Consider the following 19,776-nt stretch of genomic DNA (forward strand, 5'->3'; position numbering starts at 1 on the left):
TGAAAGGGTAAGAGAGGTACATAAACAAGGAGCAAAAGAGTGTTACAAATAACATAGCCTTGTACACTCATTCATTGTACACTTGTTCTCTCTCTGCTGGGACTGGAACCCCCAGAGTGACTGGTACATTGGTCCAATAAAAGATACTACCTCACTCACCTTGTCTCTCAGGTACATTGCAGTCATTCTTCCTTCCCCGCCCCCCATCCCCAATAGTTTCTATAACTCCCTATAGTTTTTTTACCTGACACACAATTCTCAAGAGCCCCAAAGTTACCAGGTATTTTTGACTTGAGTCTGAGAGTATTGTTTTAAGAAAACTGAAATCCCCTAAACAACTATAGTATTTAAGAAAGGGAGAAAATGGGACAAGTGTCTCTCATGGCTCTTGTTATAGCATCTGCTGTGTGCTCAATATCCCCAGGGGATGATATAATGGAATGAAATGAAAGCTGTTGTACCCAAGTTATTTAAGGAGACAGGAAGAGGAGTGTGCTTTGTCTAACTAGGATGAGTCTTGCTAGTTTGAGCTCCAATTTCTGATCTGTGTTTCAGGGTCCCAGCTTGTAGCATGGAGTTTGGGAAAGGGACATGGATTTAGGGGGATGGATATATTTTCTTATGGGAAGGAGGGCTGGTTGCTCCAACTGAGGAAGATGATATGATAGAAAGGGGACAGGTTTCTCAGGGGTCAAGGGAAAGGTTTTTTAGGGGACAATAGGAAGGGGTCAGGTTTTTCATAGGAAATAATTAGGATGTTTTACTTACAAAGGATGCCGCACCTCAGGCAGCTCCCTGCGCAGAGAAATCCGCTCACTGAGTGCTTCATTAAAGCCATGAGTTTCCAGGCCAAGGATTGCCAATTGCTCACCCCCAGCATCCTCTTCTGAATCCTGTAGAGGAAAGGATATGAACTGGGACTCTTGGTTTCCCCTTGGCTTGACATTAGTCTTTTCCTCCTGTCTTTTGCTCTGCTGCTTCACCATTCGGTATCCTTTTCTAGCCTTGCTGTCGTTTCTCCTGGCTGTGGGTGACACAATGGCGACTAGCAGCTCGTCCTCCCGGAGGGAAATGAAAGGGGCTAACCCCACCATGGGGTAGTATTGCTGGCTCTCTTCCTGAGTCTCCAACATTTCTTGGGTTTCTGGAAAGTCCAGCTGATACCCTTCTCTGGCACTGAACCTTAATGGCTGGGATGTCCCCTCTTTGTTCAGGTCCCGGAATGGTGGATTCAGGATTGTAACCATCAGTAATAAAAAACCCAGCATCAGCAACAACAAGAGAAACTGAAGCTTACGTGATCCATATCTGCACCTCTTCTTCAAGAGCATACTGTTGGTGACAAAACAACACAGATGGTCATGCTAAATATCACTTGGATATTTTTTACAGCACAGCTCTCTGGTTTCTTTGCAGCAATAAACTGGTCATTACTGTCTGCTGAGAGGTTCCCCCTCCCCCTCACATTTCACTGATGTTGTTTCATGCTTTCCCGTATATTTGTAGACAAAATCAAAAATACCTACTTATAAGAGATAACATAGATCCAATTAGATAAAGGAGATCCTTTATTATACAGAATCCCAGATTGTCTAAGAAAGAATATATTTAGCTGACCAAAAAGCTCATTAAAAGGTGGTTTAAGTTTTGATTTTCGTTTTTAATTCTGAGAAAAAGTAAAAATAAATTCCATTTTTTATAGTTTCCTTCCAGAATATTTCCTGCCACTGCAAAGTTTCCAATTGCTGCCTGGGCTGGAGTGATATTATCTTTTCAAGCAGATCTGACAGCTTCCCCTGTTTTGACGCTTCAAGTTAACTGTGATCAACAGATGAGAACTAGTCAGTCCCTGACTTTCTTTCACACATAACTACAGCACTCAGTCAAGGAATCCTTTGCCAGACATAATACAAAGCAATGTGTGTGTCTTTCTCTTGGTCCTAATGCCCTCACTGTTCTTGTCCTATCAAATCAAAACTTTGCATGGAACTGTTAGAGGTGCACTAGAAGGAGGCAAATGTTGTTTCGGAAAACAAATCAAGAAGCACACATGATTCTAGTTTAGAATATCCTTATTAAGCGAGGAATATATATATAACAAACTGAATTGAACAAAGGGTTGAATGCATATGATATATTGAATGCTAAAATGTGTTTGCATCATAACCTCTTGACTCTGGAATATATAGGTATTTTTATATGCAATAAATATTTATATCTTTAGTCATTTTAGTGCTGGCAAAATGTACTGAATTATCAACCCTGGAGACTGGAGTCCCTAAATCAGATATTGCATTGGCAATAACAGTGCAAGCTTTTACACCAGTGGGTACTAATGTACTGCAACCCTGATCTGGAAGGACCACCTATGGGACTGAAAGGGTAGTTGAGTCTCTGTGGCATCTTTGCTGATACTACTAACAAGGTTGGTGCTAGTTGGTGCTGACTGGGGCATTTGTTTTTGCGAGATGAGAATAGGAAATGGGCTGAGACTATCAACTGCACATCCCATGCAATCATGTGCCTCTCAACCTGGCAAGGCCCAAATATGGGACAACATCACAATTTTATAATGAGACTTGTGATATTTGGTAATTTTCTTAAAGCCTCAGCTCCTGGAGGCAAGTGATTATATGAGAATCTCTGCTCAGTTTTTAAAAATGTATATTTCTAGCCCTTTTAGTTGTAGAAAAAAGCCTGAAAACATAAACTGAGTGTATCTTAAAGGTTCAGGAACCAGATAGCAAATAAAAAGAATCCAAAATTTATTATTTTAACAGTCTCATGACTTTTAAGCCAATCTTACGATTTTTGGGGCCTGACATATGATGTGTTAACACTTGGGGTTCACAATATGGACTGATCCTAAATGAGGGACACAAAGACATATTCCTGCAGGACATTTAAAATGCTACCAGATTCTTCCTGTAGTCTAAATAACCCCTTTGTTATAAGCTACAACTGTTTCATGAGTCTTTGTTCCTGATGTAAATAATTTTCAACAATAAAAATGAAGGCACTAAAATGAGTGATGTCCCATTAAACAAGAAGATATGAGTAGCATCCTCTAGTGACTGGAGGCTGGCTCTTTTTAAAAGGGTGTACTATCTGCCACTTCAGAGTGCACTCCCACAGCACCCTTACACACTAGTATGCTGTATCTTGGCTCCTTCCCTATCTTAGTTGTGCTTTAAAAGGTATGTTATAGCCCAAAGCATATCTTGGGGAGAATTGATATGTAGCCAATGTTTTGGAAGCATCACCATTGTGTGTGCCTTTTCCACTTTTACCCACATAACCATTAACTTCCCAAGCCACCATTAGTTCAGAGTTTGTCTAATGAGAAAATATTGCTCTTTTTACTGGATTTCATAGAAAACATTGTGATGTCTTCAATTCAGCTGGGAAACATTACCAATTTGCATGAAAAAAATCTGAGTTCAAAAGACTTCATTGAAATAACAATGCATGTCAGCTACAGAAAGGCAAAATGAACCGTCAGTGAAGAGACCTGTCCTAGGCAATTTGCAAAGAGCTGGCACCAGCAACTTGCAGACTATTCAATTTCATAGGAAGGGAGAAGCAAGGATTAAGGAAGAGGGGAGTGGGTGAAGTATTGTTGATTTTTCCCCCAGTTAACCTAACAAAATGCATTTATTTGATTTGTAATATATTTTTTAGCAGGTAAACCGTTATAACATGCTTCTGTAATAGCTCTGGTCAATATAATTCTGGGCTGGTGGTGGAAATTGAAGTTATAACATGACTGTTCTTCACTGAAATGTTGTGTAGTGCTGAACAGCTGCTGCTCATCTTTCTCTCTAGGGATAGCTGCATTTCAGTGGTCGGTAAAGTAGTCCAGTTTGCAAACACACAGATATCTTTTCTACTTTTAAATTAAAGGTTGCCAGTTAAAATTAAAGTGGAAACACATAGAGTCTAACAGATAAGTAAACCCTAGCCATTTAGAACCATGGAACTGAACAATTGAGGAAGTTATCTATGTACCTAGATATTTCAATATGCTCATACAGTTCACACAGTCGAATAAATAAAATGTACATCAGTTAAAATACCACATCGCACAGTCCAAAACAACCTTAATTCCTTGTCTAGCTTCAGTCTCTAAACTCAGAACTTTCTTACACATCACCACACGATAGTATACATTTCTAATATAATCAACAAACCCTCATAAACTGTTTACCATCCACAGACCATTTCCTAGGTCACCTCCCAAGTTTGGGTCAGAAAAATGTGCCTGTGCTTCCTGCCTTCTCTATACAACCACTGCCATGTCATTCCCAACTGTCAATTTTACTCTGGTAAGGAAGCTACTTCTATCCCATCTTACTTTCCATATACAGTCAATATACAGCACCATTCTCTCATCTGCTATTCTACTCGGAGGCAGAAAAAGGAGAGGAGGCAGTCTTCCCAATCCCCCTGTCCTGTCCAGATGGAAAATTCATATACATATCTTCTCTGTGTACCCTGCCAATGTGAGACAAAGGCTCCTCCTTGACATACAGACGATAAAGAATCTAGAGATGAGGTCAGCTAAAAATCATGTTCAAACAACAGGAGAGATGTTTCAGGTCTGGGAGAGAAAGAACCCAGGAGCTGTGAAATATGAGGAATGTCACTTCTGAAAGTTAGCGGTGTTCCCAGAACAGTGTGGAGGGATTAGTAAATGATCTGCGAGATGGCAGCTGCCAGGAAAAAGAGAAGAACTTTCTTCTGATGTTAGTTTAAAAAAAGAAAATCAATGCCATTACATAATACATTATTTTAGATTGTAAATTCTTTGGGGCAGGGATTGTCCCAGTGCCTAGCACAATAGGTCGTCCCAGTGCCTAGCACAATAGGTTGTGGCCTTTAGGCATTATCACCGTATAAATATTAAATAATGATTATGTTGCTACAAGCTGAGATGAAAAAAGAGCTTTCCTTTAAACTTCTCAAACTCATTTACAGTGTTATATAATATTTGGTGCTGAAGCCCTGACTCCTGGAAGCATGTAAATACATGAGAATCTCAGCTTTCATTTATGTAAAAAGGTAAGTTTCTAGCCCTTGTGGTTGCAGAGAAAAAATTGCTAAAAATGACCCAAGTGTACCCTTATAGTTAAAAAAAAGAAGGCAAATAAAAAAAATCCCAGATTTATAATTTAAAGACGAAATCGTGATTTTTAAGCAAGTTTCATTACTTTTTGAATGGTTGTGATGGGCAATATGACATTTAAACATTTTAGAAAGAACCACAGAGTTCATCTTGGGGCTTTAAGAAGCTTGCAGCCAGTTGCTGTGGACAGTTGAAACAAATTTCATTGTGCTCTTAACAAACAAACAATAAAATAATAGGTTGTTCATAGTTGAATGGCAAGGGCATTCTCGTTTACAATGTCTGTGGGTACTGGAATCCTACAAGTTTCAAATGGCTGTAAAATTCCCAAGTCTTATGTGACTGAATTATATTGGTAACACAGGCTGAGCACTGGACAAGTCTTCCGTGTGTTTGTATGAATGTAAAAGATGAGATGTTTGTGTTGCTTCCTCAAAGTGGGAAGGGGAAATAGAGGATAGTCTCTTCTTGTGTAGCTGGTACATAAATAGTGGGTTAGTGATGCATATATTAGTACCTGAAATACTGGACAGTATGGTATTCACTATTCAGTACTGATTATATGAGCCATACTCAATCCCATGCTAGTGTGTGGGTATAAATTTTGTTTTATGTTTGCACATAAGTAGGGGCAGAGTTACGGTTATTTTGGGGGGCTTGCCTCCGTTCTACACTTTCAAACATTTGAGTTTTTCAGAGTTTAACCATAACTTAGAATTTCCAGGCTTTTAACAATTTACTGTTCATAAAATTGCAACATTTCATAAGGTTTTCTTTCTTTAAGTTACGGTACATATTTACAAAGTAAATACAGCTTAATGATGTTTTCTGTCCAGGATTTATTCTTCTAATATGAAAACAAAGTTATGTGCTTCCTATGCTCTTGCAGCTTCCCATGTAAATTTGAGTTGATCATTAATCTACTCTGATTCTTAGGGCCTCTAGTGTCCAGATAGCCATCAGCTCCTAGCCCCTTCAGCAGTCTCAGCCTGATGGCAAAGATAGAAGGCATTCACTGTCACCCGTTGCTGAGCAATCTGCTTGCTAGTCATTAAGAGGTAGAACATATCAAACATAGGATTTAGTATTAATTTGAAATATAGTATTCATTTGAAATATAGTGGATTTATCCAGAGCAATAAACCCTTCAATCACCATGTTACATCACTCGTGCTTATTCTCCCCATCTCTCTCATTTTTGGCATGTATTTTAGTCCCAAACATTCCCTTTCAGTTCAATGTTATATATTAAGTGGATGTTATGTTATCCACACACAAAGAGCCAACGTATCCTTTCAACCTGCATTTTTTATTTCATATTCAGGAAAATCACTAAAAAAGAAAGAATGAACACAAGTCTACCCGGGAGAGAGACTGTATATGCATAAGTTGCTACTCTATAATAGCCATCTCGATTTGATTTATACTCCTGCGCCAAGAGCAGATGATCAGGAAGACTCCTTATATTTAAAGCCCTGCATATATCTTAACACCTCCCCTCCATTTGCATAGTTACATACACCCCATAGTACAATTCTTTTCTGTATCCTAACATCAGCCTTATTTGCATGGATGTGAAACAAATAAGTATATAAAACATGGAAGTAATTATATGTTATGTGTAAGCAGAGTCAGGATGAGCTCCACCCTGACATCTGATGGTGAGTTGTGGCAAGTTGTGGAAAAAGAACTTCAGGGGCTGATCTCATTTGCATAGGCACACCCACCCCCCCTACCATGAGACTATAGCTGCCCAAATGTTCACTTTGGCTGCTGTGGGATCCTCAGTTTTAGCTCTTAATAATTTTAGCTATGTCATGATTTCAGCTTAGATTCATAGATTCATAGATACTAAGGTCAGAAGGGACCATTCTGATCATCTAGTCCGACCTCCTGCACAGCGCAGGCCACAGAATCTCACCCACCCACTCCTATGAAAAACCTCACCCATGTCTGAGCTATTGAAGTCCTTAAATCATGGTTCAAAGACTTCAAGGAGCAGAGAAGCCTCCCTCAAGTCAACCATGCCCCATGCTACAGAGGAAGGCGAAAAACCTCCAGGGCCTCTCCAATCTGCCCTGGAGGAAAATTCCTTCCCGACCCCAAATATGGCAATCAGCTAAACCCTGAGCATATGGGCAAGATTCACCAGCCAGATACCCAGGAAAGAATTTTCTATAGTAACTCAGATCCCATCCATCTAATATCCCATCTCAGGGGATTTGGCCTATTTACCCTGAATATTTAAAAATCAATTACTTACCAAAATCCCATTATCCCATCATACCATCTCCTCCATAAACTTATCGAGTAGAATCTTAAAGCCAGATAGAATCTTAAAGCCAGACTTGTAATAGGGGAGCCTCAGTGCTGGTGCACCATTGGCCCAAAGTGAATTCAGCTCAGCAGCCTGTAACTAGACTCTTAATGGAATCAAAATTAGCTCTGATATTCCACAGTGGAGAGAGAGAGAGAGAGGTGGTGGGGGGAGTTTGATTTAAATATTAGAGGAATTTCATTTTCATAGAATCATAGAATCGTAGGACTGGAAGGGACATTGAGAGGAAAGATAGGAATTATGGCAAGAGACCACCATGGCTTAACCAGGAGAGCTTCAATTATTGGAAACTCAAAAAAGAGTCCTACAAAAAGTGGAAACTAAGTCAAATAAATTTCAAAGGATGAATATAAACAAATAACACTAGTATGTAGGGACAAAATTAGAAAGGCCAAGGCACAAAACAAGATTAAACTAGCTAGAGACATAAAGAGTACCAAGAAAACATTCTATAAATACATTAGAAGCAAGAGGAAGACCAATGACTGGGTAGGCCCATTACTCAAATGGGGGGGAGGGGGACAATAACAGAAAATGTGGAAATGGCAGAAGTGTTAAATGACTTTTTTGTTTCAGTTTTCACCAAAAAGGTTGGTGGCGATTGGACGTCTAACATAGTGAATGCCAATGAAAATGAGATAGGATCAGAGGCTAAAATAGGGAAAGAACAAGTCAAAAATCACGTAGACAAGTTAGATGTCTTCAAGTCACCAGGACCTGATGAAATACATCCTAGAATACTCAAGGTGCTGACTGAGGAAGGCAACTTGCCATTAGCAACAATCTTTGAACAGTCATGGAAGATGGAAGAGATTCCAGAGGACTGGAAAAGGGCAAATATAGTGCCCATCTATAAAAAGGGAAATAAGGACAATCAGGGGAATTACAGTCAGCTTAACTTTAATACCCAGAAAGATAATGGAGTAAATAATTAAGCAATCAATTTGGGAACAATTAGAAGATAATAAGGTGATAAGTAACAGTCAGCATGGATTTGTCAAGAACAAATCGTGTCAAACCAACCGATAGCTTTCTTTGACAGGGTCATTCTTTTAACACGGTTTCTGCTAGTAAATCATATGGGCAATGTAAAATGACGTCTGAAAACAGTGCAATAGTCCTGGACAAACTAATTCCTAGAGCTGAGCTGTCAACTGCATTGTGCAAGCAATACTGTGGACATGAAAGCCATTAGGGCCTTGTGGGAGGTGGGCAGAGTGTAGTACCTGAGTGGCTGCTGCCAGATGCGCAGTACCCCAGCCTCTAGATAGCAGCAGCTGCTCCTTTATAACTTTTAGCCTTGAGGAGAGGGTACTCACCTTGGTAGTAGGAGACCCACTGCCTGGGGGGAGAAGGAATATGAACAGGACTCTGTCACCTCTCAGGTGAGTGCCCTAACTCCTAGGCTGTGGAATATTCTGATGTGGAGCTCCATCAGTCTCTCTCCTTGTTCCACTTTAATTAAATATTTGAATAATTAAATATTAAGCCAGTGAAAGAATGAGACAGACTTTATAGCCTTGTGGTTACGGCACTCATCTGCCCTAACCAGAGCAGAGTCCTATTCAAATCCTTTCTCCCTCTCAGAAGGGGGAGGACTTGAACTGGGCTCTCTCACCGTCTGGGTGAGTACTCCATCCTCTACGCTAAAGGTTTTAAGGGAGGAACCACTCCCCTTCTCACTGTTTTGTGTGAACACAGCTCAGGGGCCCAATCTGGCAGGCAGCCTCTGAGTGTACCGGACCAGGCCCCACACACAATTTAGGTGGTCAAATGTCTATCTTCCCCAGTTTGTGAGTCACTTTGGGGATTAAGCAGGACATAGGCATTCGGACACGTACAGTGAGGCAGCAGTGCACATGCTCAGAGGCCAAAGAGTAGGCACCTAGAAAATGTTTACTGCAAAAATGTAGGTGAAAGTGAATCTAAGCATGTATAGGCAGCAGCAGAGTGGGAGTTTTGTGGATCACTTAGGTGCCTAAAAATGGGACTTAGATGCCTAATATGTTTGCAGACCACACCACTAACCTTTCCCTTGCATTGTATAAGGAGCCTTGGCTCGTAACTCGGGACTCTCAATTCCACTGTGTGACAGGAAGCCTAAAAGTTCCATGGTGGATCTAGGCCTGTGTTACTACTGGTATGGATCATATGGATAATCAAATACTGTTTGGAATATGGTGTTTAAGAAAAATAGAAAACTGTTTCAATTGATATTTCCCATCCTTCTGATACACAAAAAGAACACATACTATATGCAAAAAAAAAGAGTACTTGTGGCACCTTAGAGACTAACAAATTTATTAGAGCATAAGCTTTCGTGAGCTACAGCTCACTTCATCGGATGCATTTGGTGGAAAAAACAGAGGAGAGATTTATATACACACGCAAGGTGCCACAAGTACTCCTTTTCTTTTTACTTGGCTATGTATTCCTGTCACCTGAACTGGATTACTGTTGATTGTCTCTTTGTCTGTGTTCAGTATTTGATAACCAGCAACCTGCTGAAGTATCAGACTTTTGAGGTTTATCAGAGAATTTTGGCAGTAAGGATAATTTTAGGAAAACTCCCGATGACAAGACAGTTGTTAATGAGAGTGTGACAAGCAAACAATTGATGTGTTATGGGGGGGATAAAAGCCATAGGGTCTGAGTTTAAAGTTGCTGCAGGTGTGAAGCTTAATGAGGTGCAATTGGGTAGCAGGTGGGCATAAACAGGACCAAAGAGGGTATATAATGGAGTTTTGTGGTGGAAGAGCCAGTATATGTACCCAGAACTGAGTTCTGTAATAAGCATAAATTGCATATTATTTTTCAGTGCTACAGTCTTTGTTATGAAGAAGATATAATGGAAATGAGAGTGTCTGGTCCTGATGATATGATAGGCTTGTGGTTTGACTCTATGTATTACTGTGAATTGTGACTTCCCTTAATGTTGTCTGGCCAAAAACTACATTATTTAACTGAACATTTGGTAACAGGTACATGGAAAAATACCAGTTGCTCCTGGTTGTCATTATTTGTCCTTGTGATGGAGTGACTATCCCACACTTGCCCTGCTGTCATAACCATACAGCTAAAGGTAGCCTAGAATTCCTCCTTACCTGTAAGGGGTTAAGAAGCTCAAATAACCTGGTTGGCACCTGACCGAAAGGACCAATAGAGAAAGAAGATACTTTCAAATGTGGGGGGGCAGGAGGCTTCGTTTGTGCTCTTTGTTTTGTGTGTTCTCTGGGGAAGCAGAGAAGCATCAAGTCAGAAAACTCCTTCTCCTAAAAGCATCCTAAAATGAGTCTCAATATTGCAAAAAGAGTAAGTAAATAAGGCAGGGCATGTTAGATTATCTTTTGTTTTTAGCTTGTGAATTTTTCCTATGCTTCAAGAGAGGTTTATCCCTGTTTTTTGTAACTTTAAAGTTTTACCTAGAGGGGAATCCTCTGTGTTTTGAATCTGATTACCCTGAAAAGTTACCTTCCATCCTGATTTTACAGAGGTGCTTCATTTACTTTTTTTCTTTATAATAAAGTTCTGTTTTTTAAGAATCAGGTTTACCTATTTGGTTGGCATATTAGTCTCAAGCCTCCCCAGGAAAGGGGGTGAAGGGGCTTGGGGGGATATTTTAGGGAACAGAAACTCCAAGTGGTCCTTTTCCTGAATCTTTGTCTAATTCACTTCATGGTGGCAGCAGTACCCATCCAAGGACAAGGAAGGATTTGTGCCTTTGGGAAGTTTTTAACCTAAGCTGCTAGAAATAAGCTTAGGGGGTCTTTCATGTGGGTCTCCACATCTGTACCCTAGAGTTCAGAGTGGGGAGGGAATCTTGACACCTGCAAAGTTCACTACAGGCCAGATGGTCCAATTAACCCATTAGGCAGCTGATTAAGGAGGCTCAGCTGGGCAGGAGTAGGTGGGGCCTATAAAACCCAGGAGTTGAGAAGAGAAGGGACTGCTAGGAAAAGTCAGACGCTCATAGGAGAAAGGGAGTAGTGAATGGAGACTACAGTCACTTCCTGGGAAGAGGGAGGAAGCTTTAGGAACTGGTAGGCCTAGGAAGAAAAGGGGAACCAGTGGTAGGAAGAACCCTAGGGATAGAGCACTGAGGCCAGAGAGAGAAGGTCTAGACTGCTGAGCTGAGGGTTCCTGGGTTGGAACCCAGAGAAGAGGGTAGGCCTGGGTTCCCTACCAGCCATGGGGCCAGGGCTGCCCAGAGGAGGGGCAAGTGGGGCAATTTGCCCTGGGCCCCCACGAGAGTTTTTGGCAGTACTTCGGCGGTGGGGGGGCTCCTTCAGTGCTGCTGAATGCACCCGGAGTAAAGGACCCACCGCCGCTTCTTCCGCTCTGGGTCTTTGGCGGCGGGGGTCAAAGTGCCCCAAAGACCTGGAGCAGAAGGACCCCTGCTGCCGAAGACCCCAGCCACCTGAATCCTCCAGGCGGCCCTGCATGGGGCAAGTGGTAGAAAACTATCACACTTTTGAGGAGTTCAACTGCCCCGGAAGTGGGGGAACACAGACAGTGACACAGCTGGAGGGCTGAGCCACCAAGAGGATGCTGGGAGGAGCTGCAAGCAGATGAAGTGACAGTGTGCAAGCTGCAGACATGGAGAGTGTTGGCCTCCAGCTAATTCCCCGAGTCTCAGGGGAGATGCTAGTCTGGTGGTGAGTGGTGTGTCCTGTGAGGGTTCTTTATGCTGAATATGCTTTTTTAGAGATAAAATATATTGCATTTATTTAGCACCTCTCCTTGTGATGAATTCCAAAGTACTTTACAGCTGTGTATATAGAGCCAAATTATGAGGTCCTCACTTAGTTAAATTCCTTTGACATCAGTGGAGCTTTGTCAGAATAAAGACCTATATTTTTATCCCATATACTAACATCAAAATGTAGCCACACTTAGGTGTGAATGGTGGCAACTAATTGGTACAAAATACATTTTACAATAGCGGATGGTTTAGAAAAGCTTGGTCAAGAACACCAGGGCAAAACCTCCATCCTTCAGTGTCCACACAGAGCAGAAATGACTTAACTGCTAGTCTTATCCAAAAGAGCAGTATGAAAATAATCTGGGGCCAATCTAAAACACACGCATTAATATCCACAAACATAATGGGCTAACTTCTGCCTAAAGATCTAGGCATGCAATCCTTACTGACAACAATGGGAGTTGTGCACGGATATTTAAGAGAAGAATATAGGTTGAAAGAGAATAACAGAAACCCCTGGCTGCATTTGGTGGTGAGGTTAAATGGGTTTACACAGGGAATTAATCGGCGCAGAAGATGACAAAAGTATAGCACTGAAAACAGGGTTGGTGAAAAATTCATAATTTCTATACATTAGTTTTCCATGCTGCCATCCTATTTTTGTCTTTCATAGGGGACACATTTCTATATAACTGCATAAAACTGTCTGATTTTGAGAGTATCAGTCTTAATTTTTTAAAATGCTTTTTATATTTGAAGTTTGTTTACTTTTTTGGTAGAAGAATGGTATTTATATTTTGGGATGTGTCCCCGTTGCTCAGTAACAAGATTCAATTTAAAACCATGTTTCCTGGAAAACTAGCCTGCCTTTGTGAGAAGATACTGCTTTTTTATGAATTTGTTTGCTTTTTGAAATTTGTTTGAAATTTTTATGTGGAAATACTTTTACCCAATAGTTACTTGCAGTCTTAACTCTGAGTACTACATACTTATGAATTAATGGTCAAGCTGTCTGACTGGTCACATGGTATAATTCATGTTATAAATCCATGGGATGCCCACACCTTGAATACTATGTGCAGATGTGGTTGCCCCATCTCAAAAAAGATGTACTGGAATTGGAAAAGGTTCAGAAAACTGCAACAAAAATGATTAGGGGTATAGAACAGCTTCTGTATGAGGGGAGATTAATAAGATTGGGACTTTTCAGCTTGGAAAAGAGGCAATTAAGGGGAGATATGATAGAGGTCTATAAAATCATGAGTGGTATAGAGAAAGTAAATAGGGAAGTGTTATTTACTCCTTCTCATAATACAAGAACAAGGGGCCACCAAATGAAATTAATAGGTAGCAGGTTTAAAACAAACACAAAGTATTTTTTCATGCAACCCATGGTCAACCTCTGGAACTCCTTGCCAGAGGGTGTTGTGAAGAACAATACTAGAACAGGGTTCAAAAGGGAGCTAGGTCCATTAATGACTATTAGCCAGGATGGGCAAGAATGGTGTCCCTACCCTCTGTTTGCCAGAAACTGGGACTGGGTGACAGGGCATGGATCACTTGATGATGACCTGTATGTTCATCCTCTTTGGGGCACTTGCCATTGGCCACTGTCAGAGGACAGGATATTGGGCTTGATGGATCTTTGGTCTGACCCAGTGTGGCTGTTCTTATGTTCAATGACTGGAGAGCCTATCCTTTATAAATTGCTACTTCTCAAAATGACTTCAGTTAGTCACCAAGGCCCAGCTTCTGCAAACATGTATAAGTAGCTTCATGTGCATGAATAGTTCCAGAAAAATCAATGAGTACTCGCAGGTGTAAAATTACTCACATGTGCCAGGCTTTGTAAGATTAGGGTTTAAACTGATGTAATGTACTGATTAAACAACTTGTTTAAAGACTTGAAATTTTGCTTTTCCAGGAACATTCATAAACAAAACTTCACTAGGAGAGTTCTATCAAAGTTCTTACTGAGAATGTTGACAACATGGGAGCTCCCCTAAACTCTGCTGAAAAGAAGCTCTAACTGTATAAATAAACAAAAATGAAAATGTTTGCTAGCAAAGGGGAACTGAGAAATTAGGAGAGTGGTTGCAGGTCCATAAGGTCATGACAGACCATAACAATGAGGAATTTGGAGCAATTGGAAGTATGACAGCACAAGGAAGGCAAATGAGTGCAAAATCAGACCTAGACAGACATTTGAATTGGATTTGGATTAATAAATATGCTTCAGAATTTTGACAGATTAAGTCAAATTCTGCTGTCAGTTACACTCCATGCAACCCCAGTGAAATCACTTGCTTTATCCCATTAACTTCAATGGGTGTCACGCAGAGTGGAATTTAGTCCAAAAATCATATTCCAAACCACAGTCTAACATGACATTGGTCATAAAGGCTGGATTAAGTGCTGATGTGTTTTTTCTGCCTCCTGACATCACACAAAACAAGGGCAACTAGCTAACAGCTGTGAAGAGGGATTTCTTACAAATCCCACTGGAGATAGCAGTTTGTATCCACCAAATTGTGCTGCTGTTCATTATTCACAATTTATCTCTTGGGGATGTTTAGAATTTTATGGCAACAAAGAAGGAGGCTTCAGACACTCGGGACATTGGTTTTTGTTTGGTAGTTTTTTCTTTGATCTTCACATCAATGAGCTTAATCCCTGGAATATCCTATCTTGCAAGACTCAAAGCTATTTAATTGGCACCAGTGGGTCTCCAAGGTATTAGACTCTACAGTTTAAATTACTGGTCCAAGTGTATTAGTCTGTGGTAAAAGTCATATTAATTACCAGAGGGGAAGCTTGCTGTCTTTGCTCCAACATGAGCCAAAGAGTCTAAAGGATTTTGACTTGAATTTCTTCCTGTCATTACACTTATTCTTTGGCAGACTATATCTTTTACCATATTTAACTTCATGGAGGTAGGTTGACCCCTGGTTTCTCTTGTCATAAACTGCGATGTAGGATCCTGGTTGCATCAAGTCTGCCAGGGACCTGAGGCCACAACCTTTTTTTTTTTTTTTTTTTTTTTAAAACCAGGGCAACTGCATATCAGCACAACTAAAAAGAAGGGGTTGTGGCTGAGGATATGTGGTGATTCAGCATATCCCTATAACAGTCTCTACCACCTGGGGTCCTTAAGCAAACTACAGCTGTCCTTTCCAAACACAGTCCCTTGAGAGGAGAGTGGTGGAAATGGCCCCTGCTTTTCTCTAAGTAAATACTTTTCTGGGGTACTGTGGGCGTTGATTTAAGGCAAAATGTCTGTTTAAACAATAAATCCTGTAATACAAAAAAAGTTAAAGCTTGGTATGCTTCCAGACCTACCCGCAGATTTTACAGTGGGAAGAGTGTAGTCTAACTATGTAGGTATGCGTAGCAAAGAAGGTTATAATGAGGTCACTTCAGTCTTTGGCCTTTGTGTACTTTATAATTTAAAGGAGTTTTTACACCATTCCCTTTCCTGCCTCCTATCCTTAACTGAAAGTCTTAGGCAGTAATGGGGATTTCAGAAACTAACTTATAGTGTAATTGTTATTCCCAAATCAATAGTTCGTTTTTCTAAAACTTGTGACTTCTTGGCACTGTAATCAAGCAGGAGCAGTAGTAGATAGGGATCATTACTGAGTGCCAGACACTAAGGGCTAAGCTTAAATAAACTAAAAGAGAAGTGATCAGTTCAGTCTCTTGTGTGCAAACTAGATCATTAATAGCTGTAACTTAGCTTTTTAAAAACATTTCTATAAATGCCCTTTGGATTATAAACTCTTTGAGGCAGGGATCTTGTCTGTCAAGCAACAGGCCATGTAATACAAATCATCAAACTGTGCCTTTGAGCTATGAAAGAATGAGACTTCTGACTAGGGTTCTACTCCGTTCTCTTAAAACACTGATTGTAATAAGCTGAGCTCTTCTTCCCATATTAATCAAGGGCAACGTGTAAAGCATTCCAAAATATATGCAATATGATCCAGAAACCTTTCACTGACCAGCCCACTCCTGGCATTACCTCTTGATGCTTTATATAGAAGGAACATGAGTAGGAAGTAACATGGATTATAATTAATAAAGTCCCTTCAGCATGGGAAGCCAATGGTAGGATGCTTGCTTGTGAAGATTGGAGGTTAGTAGTGCATTAGTCCCAGCAGCCTTTCAGCCATGTGTTTCTGACAATCTTCAGAGAAGAAGAAGTAAACTTTCTAGCTGCTGAATGTGGTGAGGAAGGGTGGAGGAAAGGGCTTCGAAGGCAAGCTTTGTATTTTTTGGATCATTCTACCAAGGCCTACTGAAAAGGCCTACTGCTGATGCTGACACACTGGGTTGGAAAATACCAAGTGAATAAATTGTTAGCAAAAGAATACTGTATTTCTAAAGGTGCACCTTGGAGAATGACAAAATCACTGTTTTGAGCACCAATGGACTACAGAGGTACATTGTGGTACCCACGTACATACATTAATAAGTATTAATTAACTGGCTACTCTCCAGCCATAGGCATGGGAATTAGGGGCTCTGGGGGTGCTGCAGCACCCCCAGGATTTATGCAGGCCTCTCCTCCTGGGGCTCTGCTTCTAGCCACCCACATGGGGTCCCAGCCCAGTGCCTGGGGATCTCGGCTTCCGGCCCCAGCCTCTGCCTTCTTACCCCTGTCCAGGTCCCCCCTCCCAGAGACATGGCCCTGCTCCTGACCCCAGCTCAGGGGGAGGAGGGAGGACAGGAGTAAGGGGATTGGCTTTCAGCACCCCCACCATTAAAAATGTTCCAGTGTCACTGTCTCCAGCTGCTAGCAGTAGTTGTTTCGCCAATTATAGCAAGCATCAATTAATCTTAATGCCACAATTTTAAAAAGTCTTGAATGGGAACCTCAAATGTGAGCCCAAACCTAAATTTTGGGGACATTGGCTTCTAATCAGTGACTCTGCATCAAAATGAGAGAGGGCACATTTTCTGGATCCAGTTCAAGTATGGCCAGTTAATGTTACAAGATTTCTGCCACTTCCTGAAATGATCTATCAAGGGTAGGTCACCCTGTTAGACTTGCTGCTTGGGGCCAAAATCTCATCAGACTAGGTGGTAAGATTTCAGTACCGTCCATTCAACTCCAAATCCTAGCCTTGGTTAAGCTTTGAAACTGAACTCTAGTCTCAGCATAGACAAGATCAGCATCTGGATTTGAACTCTATCTCCTTGGACCTTCTCCAATTATTAAAAAGCCTGTTTCATTCCTGTGTTTACTCTGTAGTCTGCAATAGCCCTATTTTACAGGAGAGCGTGTGGTAAATCTGGATTAGAAATATGGATGATGTGGTTTTGCAGGATCTCAGTATATCAGCAGTTGGGAGAGAAAGTGGCCTAAAATTTTGAGGACCTTCTTTATGCCAAAAAGTAAACTCTGTTTATATTCAGGATACTGTCTGGTGTCTGAAAAGTATCACTTTGCAGGTACATAAGAATAAAATAATGAGACTTTATAGTGAATTTAATAAAGTGCACATTATACCACTTCTCACCTTCAAAGAAGGAAACCAATTTAGCTACAGGGTAATTTATTTGAAACCAATGAAGTTACACTGGGGGTGTAATTTCCCTTTTTACTAATTCAGGTCATAAGTTTATAGGGCTATTATTTTGTATCTAAGTTGTCACAATTGGGACAGATTTCAGCCTTAACTCTAAATTACTGTACTTGGGATTTTTGAGGCTTTGTGGTGCTAAATTTACAAAAACCTGTATCCAAGATATGTATGCAAGTTATCCAACTGGTGTTTTTGTATGGACAGTTACCTGTTTGGGTCCCTATGCACGTATTTTGTATATACTTTTTAATATCCAGTACCACTCCAGTGGAGAGAATAAGGGTAGAAGCTGTTGTGTTTAGCTTTAAGAATTTGGCCTATAATGCAAGCAATTTTATCTTGGGATGACCTGTAGTTGCTGCCTGAGCTCTGTTATCTCTGTTTTCATTCAAATGATCATCCATTCTCGGCATTCATGAGAATAAGGAGTTGCCAGGAAATGCACTTGAGTATTATGTGATAATGGTGCTGTAAGTATATAACAATTCTTATTAGAACTTGCACAGTAATTACATTGTGACTGGTGGTAATGGTAAATAACTCTAGAGCATAAACTCTGTGAGTACCGAAGGAACTAACAAACTGGTAGACCAGAACCCAAGAGAGATGCAGTTAGTGGCCGTAGTGCATTTTGAAATTTCATGAAGGTGAATACAAAGAGCTTGATTCAGGTTTGCACTAGAGTAACTTCAGCGACTTGAGAGGCAGCATGTTCCTGGGAGTAGGGCAGTGGCTGGGATTCAGTGGACCCAAGTTCTAGTCCTGGCTCTAGTACTGACCTATGGGTCACTTTGCCTCCTATCCTTTGTCTACTTAGATTATTATAAACTGAGGGGTAGGGGCTGTCTCTTACTTTGTGTTTGTATAGCACCTAGCACAACCAGGCCCTGATCTCAAGCGCTACTGTAGGGTACATAATGATAAAATTACTATTGATTGTACTTGTCTGAGGGGAATATCAACCCCACAGTATTTAATCAACAAGTGAGATGTGGTAAGGTACGATGTGGAAGAAAATATATTCTTCAGACTGGGGAAGTAAGAGGGTTTTTGTTCTTGAGGAAGTGTTAAAGTTTTAAATTGCAAATCAACCACCCTAGATTAGAGGTTCTCACATTGGGGGTGGGCGGCAGGCCCCCCACAGTGGGTGCAGAAGGTATTTGGGTGAGGGGCATGAGAAGCTTTAGGGGGGGAAATTTACTGCGCACATTTTTACCCACAGCAATGAATAACTAGCAAAGCTGATTCCTCCAGGCATATCAGGTCCTCGGATGGCGCTGTGCATTTTGACGGACATGAAGTTTGCATAGCATTATACAAAGTTATTGCCATCTGTACATTAATCCATTTGCTAGGATGCGGTGTGCTCATTTAATTTTAAGCATTGATCACAATTGCAGTTTTGCTTTTGCTCTTCTTGCAATGGATTGTTGGCTCTGTTTTGAATTAATGCCTTACTGTTTTTAATATTTAGTAAGGTTTTTCTTATCTGTATATGTACCGTGGGGGGGGGGGAGGGAATGGACTTTGGATACAAAGCAGGGTGGCGCGATCAAGTAAGTTCGAGAACTACTGCCCTAAAGCACTAGTGCAAAACTCAGTACTAAGGAACTGCATTGTGGTGTCTTCTGTCTAGTTAGGGAGCAGAGGTGCCAAACTTGTCATTTATTTATTGAAAGGTAAGGCCACCCGGCTCATAAATTTTTTTTTAATTATAAACAGGAGTAATTTGCTACGTGTAAACTTTGTCTGGTCCAATACGCTATGGTCTTAGTTTACTTCAGTATAGCTGTGATTTAGCTAAAGAATGTGAAATTCCCAATAGTGTTAAAAAATTTACCTTGTCAGGGTCTAACAATTCTCTAACGACTGACAGAAATGGGCCCGGAGGGACTGTGTCTACATTAGAAAACTTTGTAGCTCTTTCTATTTGGGCAGGCTTAGCTGGAATGGTGGTTTACAAAAAATGGTACTGACTACACTACAGCTTCCACCATTGCTCTTCCAGGTTGTGCACTGGTTG

At 40.8% G+C, this 19,776-nt stretch overlaps 1 protein-coding gene across 2 annotated transcripts in view; it reads right to left on the bottom strand.

Moving 5' to 3' along the window:
* The window catches only part of GALNT15 (polypeptide N-acetylgalactosaminyltransferase 15), a 41,402-nt gene extending 39,517 nt beyond the window's left edge, over positions 1–1,885 (bottom strand). The window contains exons 1-2 of one of the 2 annotated variants that reach the window (XM_038393436.2): positions 1,527–1,885; positions 769–1,332 (exon numbers count right to left, since the gene is read on the bottom strand). In XM_038393436.2, coding sequence (XP_038249364.1) covers positions 769–1,331 — 563 coding nt within the window. In that variant the 5' untranslated portion in view covers position 1,332; positions 1,527–1,885. Of the gene's footprint in view, positions 1–768 lie in introns of both variants that reach the window. The other variant, XM_038393435.2, reaches the window with a different exon arrangement.
* Positions 1,886–19,776: the final 17,891 nt, after the last annotated feature.

Source organism: Dermochelys coriacea, chromosome 2, assembly GCF_009764565.3.
Source record: "Dermochelys coriacea isolate rDerCor1 chromosome 2, rDerCor1.pri.v4, whole genome shotgun sequence".
Classification (NCBI taxonomy): domain Eukaryota; kingdom Metazoa; phylum Chordata; order Testudines; family Dermochelyidae; genus Dermochelys; species Dermochelys coriacea.